This window comes from Molothrus ater, chromosome 1, assembly GCF_012460135.2.
Source record: "Molothrus ater isolate BHLD 08-10-18 breed brown headed cowbird chromosome 1, BPBGC_Mater_1.1, whole genome shotgun sequence".
Lineage (NCBI taxonomy): Eukaryota > Metazoa > Chordata > Aves > Passeriformes > Icteridae > Molothrus > Molothrus ater.
Window position 1 is genome coordinate 10,019,326 of NC_050478.2, and position 24,606 is coordinate 10,043,931.

Here is a 24,606-nt window from a genome sequence, read left to right on the forward strand (position 1 = left end):
ACACTCTAGATAACATTTGTCCAGCAGGACAAAAAACAAATTAAATATTTTACAGTTACCTTAGACACTTGAACAGAATCCCTGCAAGTATTTTTTAAAACAAGATCAGACATTAGAAAATATTATTGATCATCTGTCTTACTCATTACTGACATTTCTTTAAGTTAGTTACGCCAAAACATGAGCAGTTCTACAGAAAAGGTCCCTTCAAATTCCAAGATACAACTTCCATAATTTAATTCTGCATGGCAAAGAGTATGGACATATGGACATTTGACAAACTGCCTCTTCATTTAAGAAAACAAGCAGAGCAAGAAGTTAGGAAGTTACATTTTTAGGAACAGCAAAGTCTTCAATAGAGAGATCCCTTAAAGTACAGAAATTTCTATCATCTGTTGCATAAATTCCCCACTATGCCTTGTCTGCTGCATATAACAGTTGCCTATGATTAAACCTGATTAAAGCTGCTTGCACTGGGGAAGACTCCAGCCTAGGCACTGGAAAATACTGATAGTCACCAAAATTCAACCTATACGAATCTGTTACTGGTGTCATGGGAATTATCTATACAAAAGTCTTATAAATTTGCATTAGTCTGATGTTAAACAGTACTGGAAATTTAATCTCATTTCATCCTAAATGTTCATTAGCTAAACCTTATTAATATCTTAATTTATTAATAGACCCATATTATTGTTTCTGAGTTTGATAGAAAACAAAGCTTCTTTATAATATGATGTCAAAAACAATTTCAAATACAATACTTAATTTAAATATTAACCCCCCCATTACAGATATACATACTGCCATGTATTTCTATGTCAAATGACACTATGAACACTACTCCCTTCCTCCTTTCACCACAAATACATATTTTATAACAGTTATTGCTTCAAACACCTCTCTCAAAACATCCTCTGTCTTTCATTGTGAATTAAATCGTTTCATATAGCACATTTCCAACCTTCAACTATTATTAGAAAACATCTTTTGTACTATTCCATTAGCCTCATTCATATGTTATGTTGTCTTTTCGGACTCACTGAAAATAAATTATGCAGGACAGTAGAAGAAAGCTGTTCCTGCATAATTCAAGTAAAATCATAGAAAAAGGAAGCAGCATAATCAACTGCAGTGTTCCTTTGAGACTCTCTTATTATATAAAATAACAATCTTTTGAAGAAGAGGAGACTGATAATTACTCAACATCATCCTCTAAAAAGAGGAACAATCCAAAGGTAACAAAACAGTTATTTTCACCCTTATTAAGACAAATTAAATGTTAGCATATTTCAGTGTGCTTAATTAAATTTAAATATATTTCACATAATAGTAAATGGATTTGCTCAGGGCTGAGAGAACTTTTTTTTCTTTTTTTAATCTATTAAATTTTTCATAAATGCTGACCAGAATAGTCATACCTGGTACTTTTATTTTTCCCCTCCTCCTCACTCACATATGAATTTGGTTTACTGAATGAAACATACAGCAATTACAGAGTGGGAGACAGACCAAACAGCAAGCAAAACCTGGAAGACTTACCATTAACACAGACTTCAAAAGACTTGCAAAGGTCATCCTCAAACAGGCAGCCTAAAAACACAAAAGAAAGGTAAAAATTAACACAGGTTTCAAATGGTGGATAATTAGTGCATATTGAAGACCTGTTAATGCTCTGAAAAAGTCAGACATATGGTTGGCCTTGGGAGTTTCAGCTGGGCAGTAGAGGAAGTCCAGAACAGGTCTGATTAGACAGCACATCTTACTAACTGGCTAGGTCCAGAATAACCTTTGCAGTTTTCCTCCCCTCATTTCTCCACTGAAGGTTCAGGCTTTTTCCACACATATCTCTCTCATTAAGTCATTTGGGGGACTTTATGTTCTCTTAATTTTGAGCACATTATTATACCATAGCACAGTAATGCTGCAATACACTGCAAGAATATACACCAAGAAACCAAGAGCATCCTGACAATGTGGCCACAGCAATAAGACAAGCCTATAAATCAGCCTATAAATGGCTCAGATGAAGCTTGGGTTTAGTAACTGCAACCACTGATCATGCCTAAGACTTCAGAAGTGCTAACTCCTTGGAGAAAGGCTTCCAAATTACCCAATACCCTAATACCTCACAGACAGCTGACAAATCAGTATAGGTGCATGAAAAATTTCCTTGGATTTTTTTGATTTAAAATAGGAAATTTGATCCCATAGCTGCTTGATGAGCCCCTAACAGCACAAGCTCCACTCTTCACCCTAGAAACATCATCCAGGCTGGCAATCCCAGCTCTTTCACTCATACACATCTGCATGGATAAAGTATTTTGTTACCTTGTCACAAAACTGTTCTGTTCCCTTGCTGTCACCCAACCAGGCATTGGGACAATAGTGATTCTTGCTTTTATCCTCAACCAAAATGAGTCCTGCTGATAGTTGTGAAGGTAGCAGGGAAGAGGGCAAGATGTGCCTCTGCTCTGGTCACCCCACACTGGGGCACAGGGACAAGGATCAGGTCCAAAGGCACAGTGAAATATTCTGCTACTGCTAAGGCCACTCCCTTGGTTTACCTCACCAGAAGTTTCTCTATTTTCTGACAAAGCTAAAGGGCTAGGACTGGAGCAAATCTGAGGAATGAAGCCGTGTGTTGGACACAAACACTGCCCTTAAAAGCACATTTTCACAATTAAGCCTTTTCATTTTCCCGGAAAACATCTTATTTATAAATGGCCACATGGAGTTATATTAAGCAATATTGAACTTTTCCACATCCCTTGCAAAAAGAAACCAGCCAGGAACTACACCAAATCCAAATAAATGAGCAAATCCTCTCTCCCCAGCCATGCCTATCTCCATGAAAGCCCAAAGTACAGCACCTCTAATCACCAGGGAGTCCAGTGGATTATGTAAGATGTCCTTAGAAAAAGAACTGAAAGGCTCAGAACCCTCTGACCATGAATTTCCTGGCTCCTAATCCTGCTAAAAGAAAAGTTTTGGTGAGATACAGTGACTTAGGAATTTCTGAAAAGCCTTTCAGCAGATAACTGTATTAGCACATCATTAAGCCTGAACTAATATGCTATGTTTCTCAGCAGGATTTAGCAGCACATGCTAGGTCTGAGCCCAGTTATGTGAATTCCAGACATGTTGGAGAACCAACAGAGTCCTTCACATCCATCCTACACCTGCCTGCAAAGACCACATACACATAACCTTACACAGATTTACAATATGCACACGAATAAAAGAGTTCTATCATCCTTTTACCCATGCCCCGGGGTACACTGTGGTTTGTAACATTCTTGAGATGTGGATGACTTTGCTCCAGACAAGTCTGCTGTAAGAACCATTTGACCTGAAACAGTGTCTGGAAACTCACTGAAGATACCTGACTGCAGCCGTGCTACCGACCCAGCCAAGCAGGAGGATGCCTGAGCTGTACATTGACTCATAAAGGGCATCAGACAAGAACAATGAGAGGCAGTGACCAAAACACATCCACACAGAGCTCACAGAACAAGAGCCTAATTAAAAGAATAGCAATGCTCACTTTAGAAAGGCACTCTTGCAGAAAGAAAAAAAATAAAGACTTCAAGCACCAAATAAACTAGACTTGGGAATGTATACTTCAGTGTTCCTGTTTCCAGAAATCTGAAGTTAACACTTCTAAAAAAAAAAAGTTTTAAGGCTAGGAAAAAATCAGTATTCTATTTTTTCCCTGAGAGAAACTAAAAAAAGAATTAAAACCAGAAATCTGAAATATCTGTGTCTAGCAAAATACTGCTGAATTTGTCCTGTGATGGAGGGAAGACAGGCAGTTTTGTAGTTATTTCCCATCCTGCAGTGCTGTGGAGCCAAAAGGTGTCAGAGGAGAAGATGCAGCCAGGAATATTTCTAGTGGAGTGGCAAGTTAAAACAGTGACAGGTTCACCTGACTCTACTGATTTGAAGCACGTGGGAGCTGGGATTACAACCACCTGCTGTCTGTAGCCACCTGCCAGAGACAGGCCATCCTATAATAATACACTGAGATGCTCAGAAGCAGAAAAATACAGATACAAAATGAACAAAACAAGCCTGCTTAGGTACAAAGAAATCAACACTCATGCTACTTCTATACAGAACTCTGATTTTGCTTTATTGACTAATAAATTTTCCAGGAAAAGCACAAAAGAAAACTGCCATTATCATGTTTTAGTTTCTCTTTTAATAACTGTTGTTTATTTGATGCTCACTGCAGCAAGGAATCTGATGCAATCAGACTTGTAAATCCATGTCTTGGAGAGCAAACTAGAAAAGTCAATGCATAGTAAACTACATCCATGTAGGATTACTCTAAAATAGACAAGGACCTCCAAAATGCCTTGAAAAAATATTTTGTTTCAAGTTCTTTATTGCTAGAGTTGTTATGCATATTTCACTCAACCAGTCAATATGCTAATTTAGCTACTAATTTATCTCCTGCTATTTGCTGGAACACTAAGAAGTACCATATTTCATTTTAAATACCATCTACCCACTATTAGTAATGGTGGTAATAAGTCAGCTCTGAAGAGTGAAGTGGTATCATCTCCAAAATAGATTTAGTTCAGTTCATGCCTTATGGGAGTAAAATCACATTGCATTTTTTATCAAAAATATCTCCCTACCACAAAAAATCTCCCAGTACACAAACTGTTGATACACTACTTTAAAACACCTAACCTAAAGCCTCAATCTCACTTCACACAGCAGCCCTGAAATAACAAAGTCTCCACATAATTATCCAGCAGACATTGCCTTGTTAAATGTAGAATTCAAAGAGTTTTCTTACCTAACTTGCAGTCTTTATAAACACTTGCGTGGTTTCCACATCTCAGTAGTGACAAATCAGGTTACTATTCTGTATATAATGTATACTACAATACATTTTCATAGTGCATTATTAAATAGCCACAAAAAGACATTCCACAGGGCCTTGCAAATTCTTCTGCCTCCCTTTCCTCCCCCTCTATATCTCCAGTGCTGTTTCTCAGAAAGGCAGCAAAACATAATCATAAAATACTGCTGCGCGTACAGGACCTAAAAGTTTCTTTTTTTCAACTTATTCTTCTCATGAGACACTAATAAAACTACCTCCTTCTCTTCATCATACAGCAGTTCTGCTTTGCAAAAGAAAATAATAGGAAAGTTTAAATTGCACTGGAACATATTGTTTGTTTTGACTTACACAAGGAGCCTCTGAAGGTTAGGACAGTCAATGCAGCAGATGAAGTCACCTGAACTTCATCTAGAAAAAACTGTAAAAATTCTCTTATAAGGAAAATATTTTTTTTTATAAACTGACATTGACTGATGATTCAAATAGATTATATTATGTTGATTTCTCTGTCCTTTCCCCCGTTAACCAACTCATGATGATCCTAAACTAAACACCTCTCCCAAGAATGCCATCAATCCTGTAAGCATTTTTCTAAATTAAAATTTAAAAGTAGGTCATAGATAAACTCCCTGTTTATCAAAAATTGTCTTATAATCATCAAAACAAAAAGCCAAATAACAGGCAAAACCAGCTACATTTCTTCTGAAACTGGGAAAATACAAACCTTTTAAGTGTTTTGTGTTATTGAAGGATCTCTACCTTTTCCTTTCACTCTCTTACTACAACTTTTATGGAAGCACTTCATGTCTCCTCACATCTGCAGCCCTTAACAACCCCTGGCCCATCACAACTTCAGCCAGTATATGTTCCCTTAATCAAAATATGCCAGCAGTCTTTAACATTTTAATAGTCCAGCATGAAAGTGCACCCCACATTTACCCGTTTATTCCACATTTGGCTGCAAGATGTGGTCAGGAGACCTTGCAGGGTGAGCTCATCACTGCTGGTGAGGGTAAGAAACAAGGAAACACTGGGGCAGGTCAATGTCTCCTTGGGTCTTGAGCCCCAGCTGTGGAGGACTCTAAATAGTGAGTCAGATTACTTTCCTATAGTAGGATTAATAAATATGGTCCAATAATTACATTTTAGACGTGCTTAATTCACACAACTGTGATAGCTTTAACTGAAAAAAACCAAGATGATGCCCAACAATAATAAATTATAATCTGAACACATTGGTAAGAAAAATTAAACAAGGTTTCTTGCAGAAAACTGATGGGAGAAGTCATCTGTTAGAGAAATATTCTGCTCACTAATAGAGGTGAGAGATAAATTTGTTCAGTCTGCTAAAGCTGTGATCTATTCCACACATCCTCATCTGTCTGCCATACATGTGTGCTTAACAAGTCTAGAATTACCCAAAATTGCAAGAATGTCTGGGGAAAATGAACATCAAGCTGATCACAGGCTTTAAGCAAATTTCATCCCAGTTTCCTAAACCCTGGGGTTACACAGGTATTTCCACATGCAACGTTAAGTATATACTCATCACTCAAAACTTACCAATTGCCTGTGAAAAATCAAATGATTAACTGCCTTCCTTACTTTAGATTCATTATGGCACTCACTATGATAAAAAACCAGGATATTCCTTGGCCCTACCTTTTAAATTTTCATTCTTATCTCCTTTGCTCCTTTTTTTCTGTTCCAAACTCCTCCATTCTCTTCCTGAGAAGTGTTTCTTTTTTTAACTCCTCCTCTCCAAGAAAACACCAGAATGCAGTTGTCCCTCCCAAACACGTGCATGCCATTCCCAGGCACTGCCCCCACTACACTGAGCCCTCTCCTTTCACTCCTGCAGGCGAGCAGCTCTGTCACCAGATCAGTGTTGGTTGCTGGCAATTTCTGGCCATCCAGTCCATCCATGCCCACAGGTGCCCTCTGTTGTAAAATGAGGGTGCCCTGACAAAGGAAGGAAAATTATGCATCTGACTCCATGTTCTCAGAAGGCTAATTTATTACTTTATTATACTATATTATATTAAAGAATAATGTACTATACTAAAGAATACAGAAAGGATATTTACTGAATGCTAAAAAGATAATAATGAAAACTTGTGACTCTTTCCAGAGTCCTGGCACAGCTTGGCCCAAATTGGCCAGAGTCCAAACAACTCCCAGCAGAATCCAATGAAACAATCACCTGGGGGTAAACAATCTCCAAACACAATTCCAGACAGGCACAACACAAGAGAAGCAAATGAGATAAGAATTGTTTTCTTTTTCTGAGGCCTCTCAGCTTCCCAGGAGAAAAATCCTGGGCAAAGGAATTTTTTCAGAGAACGTGAATGCCACAGAGCCCTCCCACTTCCCTTCCAGCACATTCAACCTTTCCCCATCTCTCTCCCTTCCAGTGTGTGACTGGGAGAGAGCTAAGAGACAGGAAGTAAAAGAAGGGCAGGATTTGGTCTGTCTTGCTACCCCAATTCAGAGCAGGCATGGGTTCAGTTACATTCTGGTGTCTCCTCAGGTTCTCAGGATATCCAGAATGTTCTACACTGAAAAAGAGATTTTATCAAGCCCTCGGAGCCTGTGGTGGTTTATCAACAACTGCTTAGATAATAGTAAAGCGATGAAAGAACAGTAAATCAATGTGGTCAAGAATAATATTAAAGTGGCACATAATACTAAAGGGGTTCTTTCTCCCAAGAGGGAAAGTGAGAAAAATATTGTCAGCATAAAATATACTGAGCTTTGATCTTCTTTCTTCACTCCACCTTTTATGAGTTTAATATGTGCCTGATATTTTTGTAATACTGCAAACTCTTGAGAGAAGGGTTTTTTCCTTTCTTTTTTAATTATGTGCATGTACAAAGCTTCATACAAAGGAGCACTCATCCCTGGTGAAGAATCCAGGCTTTACTCTAATCCAAATTAACAGTCATAAAGATGACAAAAGAAATCCCTGCAGTGGTTAATTGCAGGACTGTGCAATCGTTTACATGAAAAGTTTCCAAAGTAAAGTAAGCAAGATTTCCCATAAGTGTTACCATATGGTGCTAACACTTCCTTCATCTCAGATTTACCCCTTCTTTCAATCATTTTTCATACACACTGATTTGTATATTGAAATATGACTCTAGCCAGAATAATTCATCATGGAATAGAGTTTTCATTCATTTAGGAAAAATTTCAGTACTAAACTTATAACCAAGACTTGCCTCTGAAGTCTCAACGACATTACATAGCAGAACTTGAGTTACATTCTTTATATCACTTGCCCTTCAACATGTATGGATTGGTGCATGAAATAGGCAACATAGTACAGACATGTTGTGGTGTTTATTATTGTTATTATTATTTCTCACTATGTAAATCTGTACTTTGTCCTTTCTGCCTTTAGAAGAAAAAATTAGATCTTTTCCTTTGCATGTAAGTAGTCTGAGCATGTTCACCACTAAAGAGAGGAATTGCTTTGTAGTGAGACTACTATTCGCTTATCTGATTACTAATGCCATGATTGCAATGATGTAGGGCCTTTTTCTGGGGAGCACTGAGAAAAGGTCACTACTAAGAATAATTGAAGATGTGAGCAGTAATAACAGGTCATGAAGAGAAGAGACTGAAAGTCCATCACTAAGAAACCTTTAGAACAGCATTTGCATTTGCCCAGGGCTCAGAAAGTAGATAATTTACCATTTGATGAGCCATTTTGTCATTTTTTCACAGTAAACATTAAAGAACTTGCATTATCTCTTCTGAAAAATTACAGTTCTCTTACTGCTACATTGTCTAACTCTGTTTCTTTAGCAAGACCGCCATTCACTCAAAGGAAAATGGGGAGCACAGATAAAATCTGCCAAACAAGTAGCTCCACTGCTACTTAATTATACTGAACACTATTTATATTGTAAAAAAAGGAGATGAATCAATTCTTGTAGAATAAAGAGAAGATAATTTTAAAACATTACCTCTTACAATCATGACTGAAATCTTTTACCATTGTGACAGAAGGGGTCAAATGTGATTTACTTGAGTAACACAGCCCCAAACAAAAGATTTCTGCCATTTTGGTGTCCTATATTGGGGAAAAAACAGCATCTTTACAATACAAAATGTAGGATCTGTTCCTTCAAAATTAACAATTGTTAATTGGAGTACTCACAAACTGTAGACATGATGTCCTGAAGGTCAGAGCAGGCCTTCAGTAACTGCAATTAAACACCTTCTGGTCACCAGTTGCTAAAATTAAATTTATTTCTGGGCAGGAGCTAAAATCACCCAACACCCACTGAAATCCCAACTGCAACTAAGCAAAACTTTCTTTTGTGCCTGGCAGAGATTCTGAAAGCTGAAGACCATTGGGACTAAATTCCATTTCACTGTTTAAATACATCAACAAGCAGCCTGATTTTTTTTTACCTGTCATTGTCTGTACAACATCCTTGCCCACAAAAATCTGCTGGCAGCAAAACCTTCTGGTATTATCCACAGCCAAAAGGTATAACACTGAAGCTTACATTCAGCAGAGTGTGACATTACCAGCACTGCCTTCCTCAATACCATTGCACACAGGCCAGCAAGCATCGCACTGCAGAGGCCTCTGTGATATTTATTCAGTGAAAGAACTGCTGCCATCATGATATCTATCAACCTCATTTTGCCCATCACTGACTGCCAGTCTATTCCAGCATACTTGTTTTACAAAATTGCAGTACAGGAGTGAATTCTAAATCCTAATTATAACATAATTCTAGATGCCTTCCACAGTGAGGGTTAAGACAAGCTGGGTCAAAGAAGTAATGAACCATTAGCTAGAGGGAACAGGAACTCTGTCTGGGGGTTATGTGCTTTGGAAGATAACTCTTTCAGGAAAAATATCCAAAACACTTACATGGTTAAGAAACTTATGTCCCATTCTCTGACAGCACTCAATCTTTAAGAGCTGGATCCAGTGACAGGGTTTTTTTATTTTAAATGGTTCTTTAAAGTTATGTCTTCTGTTTTGGGAAAGCTCCCATTATTTCCATAATCAAAGGAAGGAAAGAGACATGTTTCTCATTTCTCTCTAACAAGTGCCAAATTTTTCTTTTCATTATTTGGCAGACATTCTTAATGAGTATCTTCTTGGTGCTTAAAAAAACATAACCAGAATTTACAGCAATTCTCATCCACTTATATTGCCTCTAAAACTAAGCAATTACCCAATATTTATATTGGGTAATATTCCACTCCCAACAATATCTTAAGCAGACTTCAAAGGCAGAGAGCATTTTTTTGCAGAGGCCCTCTCTGCTATTATTGGCTTTTATGTTCTTTTTTGCTTAGAAAACAGTACAGCATCTTTCAACCAAAGATGCCTTTATCTAGAGCTGCAGTATGACCAAGTGCCTGTCACATAGGATCCCCTCTATTTTCCTTCCTCAAACTTTTTAAAAAAAACCCTCTCCTTTTTCCTTCATCTCTATTTCACAGTTAATTTAAGCTGGGTTACAATTTTTAGGTTAAAATTACAATGTGGACTTGGTGAAAACAACTTGGAAGGAAAAAAGAAATACATAATTCCAACAAGTCTGAAGTGCAAGGGGCTAGTTCAGAGTCATTTATTGCAGGGAAGTAATTTTAATCTGGACAACAGCACCCATGGATGTGGGAGCTACTCTTACAGAAGAGCTCCAAAAAAGGAAGGTAGGACCCAAACGCTGGTCTAAATCTGTCTCTTTCTCTGTATCCATATGGAGGTCTGATAGATGTTGAAAACAGTAAAAATTGCTGTTTGGAAAAACAGCTTCATGCCTTTATCATGCATTTCTGAATCACATTATAACGTTAATTTAGAGTGTTGAAATCACCTGTGTTCATCTAATGGAAGAGACACTATTATATACACTTGGTAATTTCTTTAATAAAGAGTTTAAACAGTCCAGAGTAATCCACATTAATTATTCATGTACTGGAGAAACATAATGAAAGTCAATGAAGAAAGTCATAGTCTCTTGGAGTTCTTGAGGGAAAAATAATAATATTAGGTAAAATTCAATGGATTGTGACATCAAGATTTATCTCTACAATTTGCCCTGGGAATTTGAATTGCGAATGAAGCTGCAGCCTCCTCTAGGATGGAACAGAGTTAAGAAAAACAGGTCACACAGGGATATTGGTAGCACATCAAAGTTACCAGTTCTTATTAAGATGCCCAAAACTCCCTTTCCACAGGAAAAAATAAAATCATAAAATTGTTTATCTACTAGGTATTTTTTAAACGCTACCAAAACTCAGCTGTCCCTATCGATACAAATTATGTCTTGACAAACAATCCACGTGCAGCACCTTGTGGCTTTGTTCAAGTCCTGTTGGGCTGTTGTGTTTGAAACCCCTACATGGGCATCACAATGACAAGGGACAGAATTAGGACAATGCTTTGCTATGCTGATAAAGAATTAAATCTATTCTGTATTGATTCAAAACCCATTGCAGACAGATGTTTAAATTTATCACAGAGTTAAATGATCTGCTTCTACTTACTTTTGTGAAATTACACCTATTGGAACGAACTGAGAGTGAATGGTCTTGATTTTGACCAGTAATTGAGCTCTAATTACTCCTGACTCACCCTGATGTTTCTGAGGCTGGCAGTAGAGCCAGCTGTCCTAGAATACATCCTGCTGTTGTGTCTGTGAAGCAGCTCTGCCTACTCTGTGAGACCAGTGAGATGTATTTTTCCCTAGGCTAGTTGTTGAGAGGCAGCCACAATAATGACACACATCAGAGATGTAGTTAAGAAAAAGCCTAATGATTAAAGCAATTTGGGGAGGAAGCCAAGAAAATTAGAGATGATTCTGAAATATGACAAATAGTGTTCATGCTGAGTAACACCAGAATTCATCTTCTGTTTCCTTCCTAAAAAGTACACAAAAGACTATTTTTCTCTGTCTGGAAAAAAAGAAAAAGATCATTAGAAGACTAAACCTCTCAGATTCTAGAAGTTCATCTGTTGCACTCCTTTAACCACCAAGGAGAAACTGCACTTGAGCAAATCCATTTATGAAGGAAAAAATTCTGAAGGCTGGATGCTGTCAGGAGTTGATATAGGTGCTTTTCTCTGTTAAGACAAAAGCCTTTGCTATACTGCAGCCATAGGGACACCAGCTCTAATTAACTTAGCTTCCAATGCCTGTTGATTTTGATGGAATTGAAGTATCTGAGCAGGGAATTAGGGTCCAAATGCCTTTTTTCTTTCTCTTTAAGTTGGTTTTTTTTTTTTTTTTGTCTTTGCTGTTTTTCCTTTGCAAACTTTAATTCCATTTTACAGATTTCTCTGTGCTCATTCCCTACCCTCTCCTGGATATTCTTTGCTACTGAGAGTTACCAGGTAGAAGGCACATAATGGAAAAGAGAAGGGAATAGGGAATTTAACATCTCTTTTCACCAATCAGGAACTTCCTCCCAGCTTCCTCCACTGCTCCACCAAGCTGCTCTGAACTCCAGAGCTGGTTTTGTCTGCTGAATCCAGCCTCTCCCTAGTAACAATAATTAGCCTAGATCATACACAATGAAAAAAAAATGAAACCTATTAATTCATAAAGGAATTACCAACACTTCAGAGGGGGTTTTTTTTGTTTGTTTGGATTTTTTGTTTGTTTGGTTTTAGGTTTTTTTGTTTTGTTCTGGTTTTCTTTTTTCCCCTGTATGGAAATATAGAGAATCAAGGGGGTTGAGGAAACTTAGAAAATTTGAAACAGTAAAAGGTACAAATTCAGAAGAAAATACTTGAGGGAGAACAGAGGTAATAGTGAACTGTGCAACAACTGAAGAAGAAAAATCTACAAGAAAAGAGAGGAAATGGGAGAAAATAAGAGGGTCTGAGAAAAGAAGTGCAGGAGAATAATCTCCACAGAAATGTCTGTAATGCATGATGTGTTAAAAGTGATAAAAAGTCCAAGGTGCAGAGATAAGCCAGAGGCAGAGATAAGAACAGCCCTGCATTTCCCTGCTAGCATCCTACACTGACTTTACAGGACTCTGTCTTGGGATTTCTGAGAACTTAGAAGAAAGGGACTCTCTAATTTCTTGGAGGCATCCTGAGAACAGAAGTTGTTTTACAATAATCCCATTGATAGTTTTGCAAGTTGATTCCAAAGATTCATTAATTAAAGACTTGATTTTGTTTTTTCCACCAAAAAATTCTTGATGTTAATATTTCATGAAGTTCCACACATGAGTCTTCAGTCTGCAGTTGACCAGCATTTGCATAATTCTCTGAGACACTATATTCAGTAAGGTTTAGAATCAGTCTGGCACCTCATATGGGAGCCCTCTTAAAAATTCTTAAATTATTCTAATGAACCAGTATTATTCAAAAAAATATTTTTTCTTCCTTCAGGATTTGAATTCCAGCCAAAACATTACAACTTATGTTTAAAACTATACTTGGAGACTTTCTATTTGATGAATATATTACAAATCTAATTTTGCATTGTTCCTGAATCCAATACTCTACAGAAAACAAGAATTAATGTGTATGCAATGCTTTCTACATCAATGCAGTGCTTACAAAATACCCTAATTAGAAGGCCTTAGAAAAAACAAACACCAAAAAAAGCAACAAATAAATCACCCTAAAAATCCAAAGCTTTGTAACCTTTACTCTATTCTACAATCTATACATCATGCAGCAGAAGTAAAGGCACAAGAATATCAAAATTATGCCCAGAGGAGTAAATGATTTTTTTTTTCTCTAATGTGCAACCTCATTTGAAGCATTCTTTCAAACCAACATGGGACTGTGACAAGAATGCCTGAAAGACCTGAAATTGTTTCATTAATGGTATGTCAAAAAACCCAAAATATGAAGTGTTACCACACACTACTTTGTACAAGGAACAAGTACTCATCTACTTCTCTTCACTGAGCTTTGTTAAAAATAAAACTTAACTATCAGATGCACATCAAGCACTGGCCTGTTTTGAGAAGGTGGCTTCAGTTTCCTGCAGGCAGTTGGAGAGTATCAGGTCAAGGACCAGAACAAGAATCTCTGTATCTACAGTTCTCTTCCTTTTGTACATCTTCCTTGAACATGTTTACAGAGGGTACGTGGGGGGAAATGGTGCTCATGGAATATTTTTTAGGATTTTTACAGCAAAGACATTTTGGTTATTAATTCAATTTGCCTTCAGCCATTCATGTGATGGCAGAACAACAAAATCAAAAAACCTTTTGTGTAATTTCTTGAGTAATTGCCACAGTTTTTAGCATTTTTACATACTAAAAATATTAAGTTAACATATAGGTTCAATGAAAAAACAGTCCTCAAGTGGCCCAAGTCTGCTGGAATCTTATGTCAGAGTAACCCAGCCTATCCAACTCCCCAGTTTAAACAAAATATGAGGACAGGGAGCAACTGTGAGGAAGGGGGAGAGAGCTGCTCATGGCTGACAGTATGTGGACATACCTGTGTCCTCCCCACCTCTCAGAAAATCCTCACTTTCCTTACACTCAGCAGCCCTGCCCATTGACATCTGATGATGTAATAACACACAATTTATGTCATTCTGGATTAAAGGTAGAACAGATATAAAATATAATTATTGCTCAGTGAGTGCTGCTTTTAGTTGTAATACTTTAATTCTATAATGAATATGAAAGTGTCCACAAGCTTTCAAATCACAGCTGGGTACTGGAGATTTTATCACTCCAGATCTTGCAAGCCTTTCCCTGCAGTGTTGGTAAAACCTTCTCTAAGAATGCAATTCCCTTGTTGACATTTTTTGACAACACTATGACTTTATTCTAACCCATTCTCCATCTCCACCCCACCTGCCTAAGCCCAGACCCTACAGTTGCCAAAAAGGTCCTTAAGGGCAGGACAGTGACCTCAGGCCATGGATTATCCCACCAGCCCCTACTTTCCCAGAGGTGTGAACACCTTTATTGCTACTACTAATACTCTAGTGTAGAACTACAGAACGCCACAGCCAACCTCAGAAAAGATTTCCCAGTCTTTTTTCCTCTCACAATCCACACAGCTCACTTCACAACATTTGCATTCCCAGGTGGATAACTGATTCTTTACCCTGAGGAAGTTCAAAAGAAACATTAAAAAAAGCAACTGAAACATGTCACACAGAAAAACTTACGAGTTCATTACTTCATAGAAGCTTTTTTAATATAATTTTTACTAAAATATCCTAAGAGATTTAGGGTGACTCACAAATGCCTAAAAATATGGAAGCTATTTTCCTGCTGCGTTCTTTCTTTCCTTTATGATGAAGGGAAGCTAAATGTACTTTGCTTTTGTTTCTTGTTATTTTTTGCTTGGTTTCTCCCTCCCCTTTCTGGAGAATAATAAAGTACATTATGTTTTCACTTGCAAAGCTCCTGAGTGTGCAGCGCCTGCCCCAGCGGGAGGCAGGGCACACAAAAGCACGAAGCACACAGCTGCAATTACACATCAAAGAGGATTGCTAATCTCACTAACTGCTGCACCTCTGCTCTCCCACCTTCAGTCAGCACCAGGCACTCTGCAAAACTCACTATCAGAGCTTGCCTTTGCAAACTACAGCTATATAAATCTGTATTATACCTGCACGGATACAAATATATTAAGCATGTCTATAGGATATATGTATTAAAAACACATTCATGATTATTGGTATTATTGCTATTGCTGCAATAAAATGGGGTTGGAATTTGTTGGCAAAACATTTTCTTCTACTGCCATCTGAGATAGCACAGACTGAGATATCCACACAACACAGAGATCTGGTAGGAGACTCAGTCCTTTCTGGAGTGTCAGAGACATTAGGCAGAATACCCACAGCACCTGAAACAACTCAAGGTGCCCTTTGTCAGACAACTGAACCCAGACTTCTTTTCTAAAATAATCCAAGTGAGCCATGCCATAAAATTTCTATTTTTTTCAACTTGTCTTGCAGCTTTCTTGTAGTGATCTTGCAGTTACCTGAGACAAGACTTCTCTACTGTGTTCCTTAAGATGTCAGAAGAGCAAAAGTCTACCTCTTCAAAACTGGTAACTTTGTCAAGACTCAATCATTTGAATACTTTTGAAAAAAACAGATTCAGGCAATACAAGGACTCAAAAGGAAGGAAAAACTATAAAAAAGGAGGCCCTGTACATTATACTGAACTGCTCCATGAGGTTTCAGGTTTGCTGAATGTCTCTGCCTGACACCAGTTCTGTGGGCATTGTAACCTTGGCTTCCCTGCTCCTCTGTGCCTCATTTTCCAGTGATGCAGGTGGTCATATTTCCACAATATAGAGTGGAACAGCCACCAAGGGAGTATCTTGTTCCTGGTGTAGGCACTGACAGGCCTTCACTGATTTTTGAAATATGAAGTTTGGATCCTAAATGTTCAGGAATTCAAGTGGTCTGGGAAAATGCTTCTGCTGCATTATAGAAGAGATGCTGTTCCTCAGCTAAATTAGGAATATAAAAGTGAATTAACCTTTCTTTCTACTTGAAAAAGGAGAAATATGCTTCCCCCTCCCTATATTTTGCTCTAGTCACAGAGAATGCCTTCTGTTATTAAATGAGCAACTCTGTGAATCAGAAATAACTCCAAGCTGGAAAGAAGACAGTTCATCCTGGAAGTATGAGGGTAGAGATGGGGGCCTAGGACAAGAGAGAGTAGTTCCACATGAGCTTTTAAAGGAGAAGGTAGAAAACAGCTAAATAACTTTGTATTATATTTTTAGGATCCATTCCTAAAAATTCTTGACAATATCTGCATATTGTTGGATATTTTTATAAAAAAAGAAATCTAACATATGAAGATTTTCCATGGAGACCTAAGGCTCAGAGATGCAGTCACCATGCCAGGTCACTGGCACATATTGAAAGGCAAGTTGGTGGGATAGAAGGAAAACTAATGGGTTTATTTTTAAATACAAGTATTTCATAATGAATATTCAGCAAGACAGCTGCAGCTTAAAACATCATCCTGGATACAGAAAAGAATGGTTTCAAATAATCATTGCACACATGAAAAAATCCAGAACATTCCTCACAGGTTTACCTCTAGCCAAGGCATTTGAGATTATATTTTTTGCTATGTGTGATATCTATACCTAAACAGTATTTAAAGGCAACTTAGAAAAAATTAAAAATGACACATCAGGAAGTAAGAAAGATTCTTGATTCCAGAAATAATCATCTGCCACTTGAAAATTATCATCTGTGGGAGTAAGATGATGATTTAGAAACCTTAGCTTGGGGGCTTTTGTTCTTTCAACTCAATGAGAAGGAAGAATCTCATTCTGTACTTGTGCAGTTAATATTAGAACCAAAATTATTTTAGTGGTGCTCACCCTACCTATGCTGGCCTCTTAAAGAATAGGAGAACAAAGGAAATTAACATTTCAATCTTCCTTGAATCGCTACTTAGTCATTGTAAAATCATGGGGCAATAAACCAGTCTGTGGAGAAGATTCTCATCAAGCACACACACAAACATACATACACACACAAAGGGAAAAGTAATTAAACTGCAAAACTCAAGCAGGACAGCACCCACCACCCTCAAATCAGGATGGATGCCTTCATAATTGTGTATGATAAGGCATTGATGTTCCATACTTCTCCCATCTATAAAGTTATTTTAACTGTACACAGAACAATGAAATTCACCCACCTTAAAATTAATGGCAAATTCCTACTTGTTGCAACTGGAACCAAGAATGTTATTTTGCAGATATATACTGCTGATCAAAACATGAAATTTCCTTGTTGGCTACACTGAATAGGTATGAAAAACAGTTAGCATATTTTTAGACCATCATTTATGCTGGTAGCAATCAGGCTTAAAAAAGGATAAAGATCTATGCTGGTAGCAATCAGGCTTAAAAAATGACAAAGATCTCATTCATATAAAATTTCCAGACATTTCTCTTTTCAAATTATAAACTTGGGTATCACTTATTGAATTATTCATGCTGCACTTTCTGCGTAGCACAAAAAGTAGGCATGAAACTGGGGATTCTAGTTATCTAAAGTCATCTTAGTTCAGAAGGTTAATTTTCATTTCAACAAGTGAGAGATTCATTCTCTATTTCTGTGCCCCACTGCATCTGAATCCCTGAATGATCCCTACAGAAAAAGCGTAAAGGAGCAAAACTGTAAGGCTATTTCAAGTCTATTTCAAGTACTGTAGGAGTTTGACAGTATTTCATTTTTCAGCATATGCTAAAACACCGTGGGATGACTTTTAGCTTCTGCAGCTTCATGCAGATAAATATGGCTAGATAGGATCTGGATGTTTCCTGCAGTCAGAGAGATGTAAGCACAGCACCAGCAGGTTCCTTTCTGCAGTGAGGTTCTAATAGAGAACAGCCATGCAGGAGCCCTCCATACCCAGTCACAGCAGCTGGAATCCAAGCACAAAGAAACAGAGACCACATCCAAGCTCATTTGCCTTGTTCACAAAGAAAGGCTACACAGGAGCTGAATTATACTTTACTACACCAGCCTAGTTCACTTGGGGCCAATTCCTCAAACACTGGTGGATGACTAATTTATGATGACTAACTGAAGAGGTCTCATTTTTAAAAGAAATGGTTCAAAGCCAAAAAAACTAATGAGAAAGGGGAGAAAAAAAATAAATTCCTGTAATGTGACCCAGTTCAAGCTTAACTCTGTATATGCTATTCCTGCACAGTGAACTTCTTAGTCCCACTTTATTTCCTGTTCTCCTGTTCTGTTCGAGGCAATGCTGTCAACCATTTCCAGCAGAGACCTTTTCAATTCTGATACTCCAAGGGCTCTTTTGTATCTCCTCAGCTCAGTAGAAGGAAACACAGGCAACAGAAGATAAAATGTTTTTCTTCCCCTTTTATGACTGTTGCCATTCAGTCAACTGAGGTGGCACTGATGGCACAATAAAATCACCACCATGAAACTTAACGGGTCCCACAGCAGCGTGCAGATTTTAAGAACATCAGGCTGGCCATTTGCAACAGGGGAGTTCTGTCTGGCCCTGGATTCTGGCTATGAAAGTGGCCATCAACAGATGTTCAGGGAGAGAGCATCAGAAAACTGTTCCAGTGAGAGGCAAGACACTGCTTAAAAACCTAGAGTTAGAGGCTGTGTCTGGACTAGGGTGTCTGAAAAGCTTCAATTCACCTCCAGGGCTCATTTATTCCTTTGGTTTCCGTAAGTATCTTCAAAGCCCTGGTGACAGGCAGGTAAATAAATATTATCTGCTTTCAACAGGCAGAAGAAAATGTGTTATATAATGCGTGCCAGATGTTGTGAAAACCAAGCAATTAACAGTACTAGCAATGGTCCATGTGCCACTTGTGTATCTCATTTTGCCTTAAAGATCTTACAGTCTAGACAGATGGCATAAAATACTCCAACAGAACAGAAAAGTGTCTAGCCTGACACTTGCAAAAGTTCTTAGTTTTTGTTGTTTGTTTCTTTTAATACAGGAGTACTGACTGCTTTTTTCCTCTATTTTAATGCATTAGGCCTCTGGTTCCCAACAATACAAACCTATTAGATCAAAATGCTTTCCTGTTTTTCTCTTACTTTCTCAGTATATTCCCTTTCCACCATAAAATAGTCAGAAATTTTTTTAAGCCATGAGCAGAAGATGAACTGTTTTACACACCAGAAAGCATGGCCATCTTCACTACACTCCAATTACTTCATCAGTAAAGTGAATTTATTATTTTCTTATTCTTCAGTCATAAGTAAGATCTGAGGTATAAAAGAGCCAAATACTAGAACTTTGTCTAGGCTGGAAATCAGGTTTCAGTGTATTTATCTTTTAACTTTGAACAGCAATTTTTACTTTCAGTTAAAGGCAGACTTCTGGGATCTAAATGCCAAGGAGATTTAGGTAGGGTAGGGTATTTTGTGCTCAAATGAGGAAAGTAATGCAAACATGTATAGGTTACATCCAACCAGCAGCATTTTTCATGTTTATGATATTTTCTTTATGCACAAACAATATTTTCAAGTTGAGTACAGGTCTATCACTTTGTGGAAAGATAATTCATGCTTGATAAATTTATCTTTGATATTTATTTTTGATAAAAGAGCAGAGCACCCAACTGTAGCAATACTGATGAAAAATGTCAAGGGGTATGAGAGCTGCCTGAAGTTGCTTGTATTCAGCTTTCCATGCGACAATAACAACCACCCTAATTAAACTTGATTGCAAGAATAATTACAACTTACATACAGATTGAGGGAAAAAAAGAAAGTATCTGAAGGTGCATTTCCAGCTAAGCAATAAAATAATGACTGGCATCTTCATTACACCTATGATTGCTATATAGATTTCAGAATTTTAAATTCAAGCAAAACCTTTTATATTCAGTTAAACAAGGACACAAGACTCCCACTTTGAAAAGGAATAAAAGATATTTGTCACATGCTCTTCACAACACTCTCAACAGCCTCCCTCAGCAGAAGCCTCTCATCCATGGCAAAAAAAATAACTGTAGATAACATTTAAACTGATTAACATGCTTGTGCCTTCTGTTTCTCTCAAAAGAAGTTTCCATTCTGCAGAGGATGACTTTAAAAAATGATACATCAGTTCCTTCATTTTGTGAGCAGTAGTGGCCATTCTGTCACCTGATTAGAATCACATTTGAGAGCCCTGGATAAAAGGCAGAACATTTTATAATCAGCAAACGTCTCCTGCTTGAACTCCACCTATTTTTAGCCACTTGTGCTATTAATCAGCAGCATGGATCCCCACCAGGGTAACAAGCCCAAGCTCCTGACACTGGCCAAACAAGAAATGGAACAGAAAGCACAGCAGGAGCAAACTGAAGGTGAGAGCCATAACAGAGGAAAGAAAGCAGACCATGAGAGAACCCTGCTCTACAGAACAAGCAGGATGCAAACCCTTCACGTTTACCTTCCCTGTAATAACTTTGCACAAGTGGCCAGAAGCAAAGCAGACAAGTTTGCGCAAAAGTAAAAATTAGGCAATCCAAAAAGAGTAGTCTGGAGGAGTGCTAAATCAAAGCAGGAGTACTATTGACTGCTTTGGGAGAAAGGATAAGCACCCAGGAATTTGAAACCAAGAATCAAATTGCCAATCTCTAAGAAGCCAAAGTACTACAGCGGATTTTTATGGTTTTTAAGAAATGCTTTAAAAGTTACTTTGCTTTTATTTCTTAGTGACTGAAAAAAATTTTCAAATTCATTTTACTATCAGGTAAAAAACTTCATTAAAGATCTTGTCTCCATCTTGCAGCTGTATTACCTCCAGACTTTCCTGCCCACTGGATGCATTTCATGGCACACATCATCTGTGCAAACTGAGATAAACACACAATAGGAAAATGGAAGATTTTTACCTGAACTCTTATTTCTACTAATTCTTTTCTTCATTAACACATAACCAAAATGCAAGGAATTTTGCACTGGTATTGCTTGCACATTATAATTTTCCTCATGAATGTCTAAAATAAAAATTAAAAGATATTTTCATTGCCTTGTACAGTTTGCTCCTAACCAGTCTTCACAGTCAATATACTGCTTGAGTGAAACAAAGCCACATGCTAAGAATAGCAGAAACAGAACACTGAGGATGATAAATAATACACATAGTATGAGTGCAAGTCAGGAAGAGTCCTACCAGAGGACTCCTACCTGTCTTAAATTGAATTTGCACTATACATTTCCCAGTCATCCTGACACAAAAGGGGACTTTTGAAAGAAAAAATTGCAACAAACTTCTTTGTAAACAACATGCTTAAAGCTCATCTTGATTCAATTAATCCATATCACTTTCTAGCGTGCAAGAATTTGGGTACCAGAGATTCAACTACTTTTTCATGCCAAGAGGAAAAATTACTATATAAATACATAAAGAGATAGGTTCTCTACTCTGCCAGAGGAAAAAATGCTTAATGAATCCAAGGCTATTTAATATATTTGTACCCTAAGTAAAACTTCACCAGAACTTACCCTAGCAAGTTCTTAAATTACCAGGTGGCAATGCCTCTGGCTGCACACATCTTTTCCTCTAGAAAAATGTATGTAGGGGCATGTTTGCCATGTGTCATTTAACACCACCATCATACTTTGCTAGGAATGCCTTTATGGGTTCTTTGTGTACTGCAATTCTGATAAATTAACCCAACTTGTGCACTTTGTTAGCATGCAGTTCTACTGTTCCCAAATCCCAAGCTGAGCAGTAATATCTGCATTTGATTATAACAGCTTTTATCTATAAGAAGGAGGGTGAACATGTCATCTGAGAGAGATAACAGGGTACCGAAGACTGAGAGGCCTCCTGGGTCCATGGCTACTGTATTACTGAGCACCAATCTGGGAAAGCCAGAGAGGTAAATTGCACTGAATTAGCAGCAGTGCAGGTAACTGCAGTAGCTTCAGTTCTCCTGCTGTTTTCACAACCTAGCTGAAGTCAGCACTGGACTGAAGACCAGATGGCTAACCCCAAAGCCAGAAAAGACAAAGGAAATATTGTGAAAAATGTGGCATAATTTCCATTAATGTGTAGAAATTTCAATACAGAGAAGGACACAGTAACAGTGAGCCCCTTCCTAGCATGTCTCAGAGAATATATATATTAATTATACATTAGCACTTTTGTCAATTTTGTTTCCTGGTATTTATCAAATCAAATTTCTAAAAGCTAGATTGATAGATGTGATCATAGACAATCTTAAATAAAGTCTTACTCACTGAAGAGACATTGAGAGAGAGAGATGTGGGAAAATGGGCTTAAAGTAAATAATTAAAAAACTATCTCAGTGTATGAGTCACAGGGAGCAATTTAAAAATTGGAGTTTTCCATCCTTAAGTCCTAAAGGTTGCCATGAAAGATTTGGTCCATATGACAAAGGAGGCTAATGTTGTGCTGTGCTACATTTGAGGAGTGTTTCAAGGCAGTGATTCAAGGGGTGATCCTTCCCCTGTGCTCAGCACTGGTGAGACCACACCTGCACTGCTGCACATGGATAGAGCCCAAGGAAGGGCCACAAGGATGATCAAGGGACTGGAGAATCTTCCCTGTGAGGAAAACTGAGACAGCTGAGACCGATAAGCCTGGAGAAGGATTGGGGGAGATGTTATGCATAAATACCTGAAGGGAGAGTGCAAAGATGGAGCCAGGCTCTTGTCAGTGGTGCCCAGGGATGGACCAGAGGCAAAGGGGACAAACTGAAACACAGGAGGTTCTCCCTGAACATCAGAAAACACTTTCACCATAAGGACAGCAGCACCAGCACAGGTGGCCCAGAGGGACTGGGGCATCTTCTCTGTCAGAGGCACTCAAAAGCCAACTGGGCTTGAGGAGGCCCTGCCTGAGCCTCTGGGTTGGACATGAGGACCTCCAGAAGTCCCTGCCAACCTCAACCATACTGAGAAGAAAAGGCTGAGTCAGCAGTTAAGCTGAACTCAAAGAACATCACTTTACTTCTGAGTGCCCACACAGAGTGTGGGTGTTTAACAAATGTGGCACAACAAATCCTCTTTAAATTCACACTTTAAATAATTCAGGTTATCTTGTTTATGTAGGCACTTGCAGAAAAATCCCTAAGCAGCGATATTTTCATATTTGGGGGATGTGTTTTCTTTACCTTTCTTTTAAGGAAAAGAAATCAAAATATCTGCAACCGCTGCAGATCCTGTGCATCAACAGCTGAAGAGGCCCTTGCCACTTAATGTAAAGGACTGTACCCTTTGCTAAGAGCAGTAGAAGATTGAGAGCCTGGCACTGCTTCAAGCTGACCTTGAGCTGGAAATTAATTTTTAAGAGTCCCTTCTTTTCTCTCATTGTTCTTTAATAAATTTTAAGCTTTACTTCTTCGAGGATGTTATTGCAAAGCTGGTGTGCAGTTACACTAGGATGGTTCATTGTGTTATTCCATATTGGAGATTAAAGTGCAACAAGCACTTCCTGAACAAAACATCTGTGTAAAAGTTTAATTAGATTTCTAACTACATCACAATAATTATTTCACAGATTGGGGGATCAGAGAAGTTCTGTACTTTCATTTTAAAAATACCAAATAGCACATGATTGCACGCATTCCTTAAAAACAGTTTCTACCTGCAGCTGTAAGTTAGAAGAACTTAGCTAAAGCAAAATGAAAGCCATGGACCAGCTAGTGCAAGAGATCATCAGCAAAGACATTAACCAGGTAAACGTTGCAACAAGGATAAAACAAAAATCACAATAAATACTCCTTACTTGCTAATCTATTTTATTTAAAATAGATATACATGTCAATAAAAGACCTTCATTATTTATAAATGGAAACAATTTTCCAACTGAAAGCAATTCTTCAGCTTTTCTTTACATCAATTTATATAAATTTTCCTAACTTTTTTTCAATAATGAGAAGGCAGATGTACATAACTAAAAGCCTGTCACTGTTTCAATTTTAAGACTGCTCAAGGAGAAGGGACATCACACTAAGGGGGATTCCAAGTTGTCAGCAGTGCCTTTTTTCACAGCTAGGTCCTTGCCAAGTCATTTAAAGGCAAGCTTGCCATTTTGCACATCACTAACACCCACCCATCCTTCACATTTCCCTCCACTACTGCCCTTTTGTAACATACATCAAAGCACAGACCTCTTAAGTAACACGATGGGGAAAAAAAAGAGACATTAATGTTACTTACATTCCATCACACTGTTACTCCTTGCTTTTACTTGTCATTCCCTTTGAATCCCCTATTGATGTGACACATTGGGACGTGGATGTACTACAGATGCAGCATGATTCATCAGGAGTA

General features: G+C 37.9%; 1 protein-coding gene across 1 annotated transcript in view; it reads right to left on the reverse strand.

Moving 5' to 3' along the window:
* PTPRN2 (protein tyrosine phosphatase receptor type N2) overlaps positions 1-24,606 on the reverse strand; it is a 635,829-nt gene that overhangs the window by 567,450 nt on the left and 43,773 nt on the right. The window contains exon 2 of the mRNA XM_036405382.2: positions 1,543-1,593. Coding sequence (XP_036261275.1) covers positions 1,543-1,593 — 51 coding nt within the window. The remainder of the gene's footprint in view (positions 1-1,542; positions 1,594-24,606) is intronic.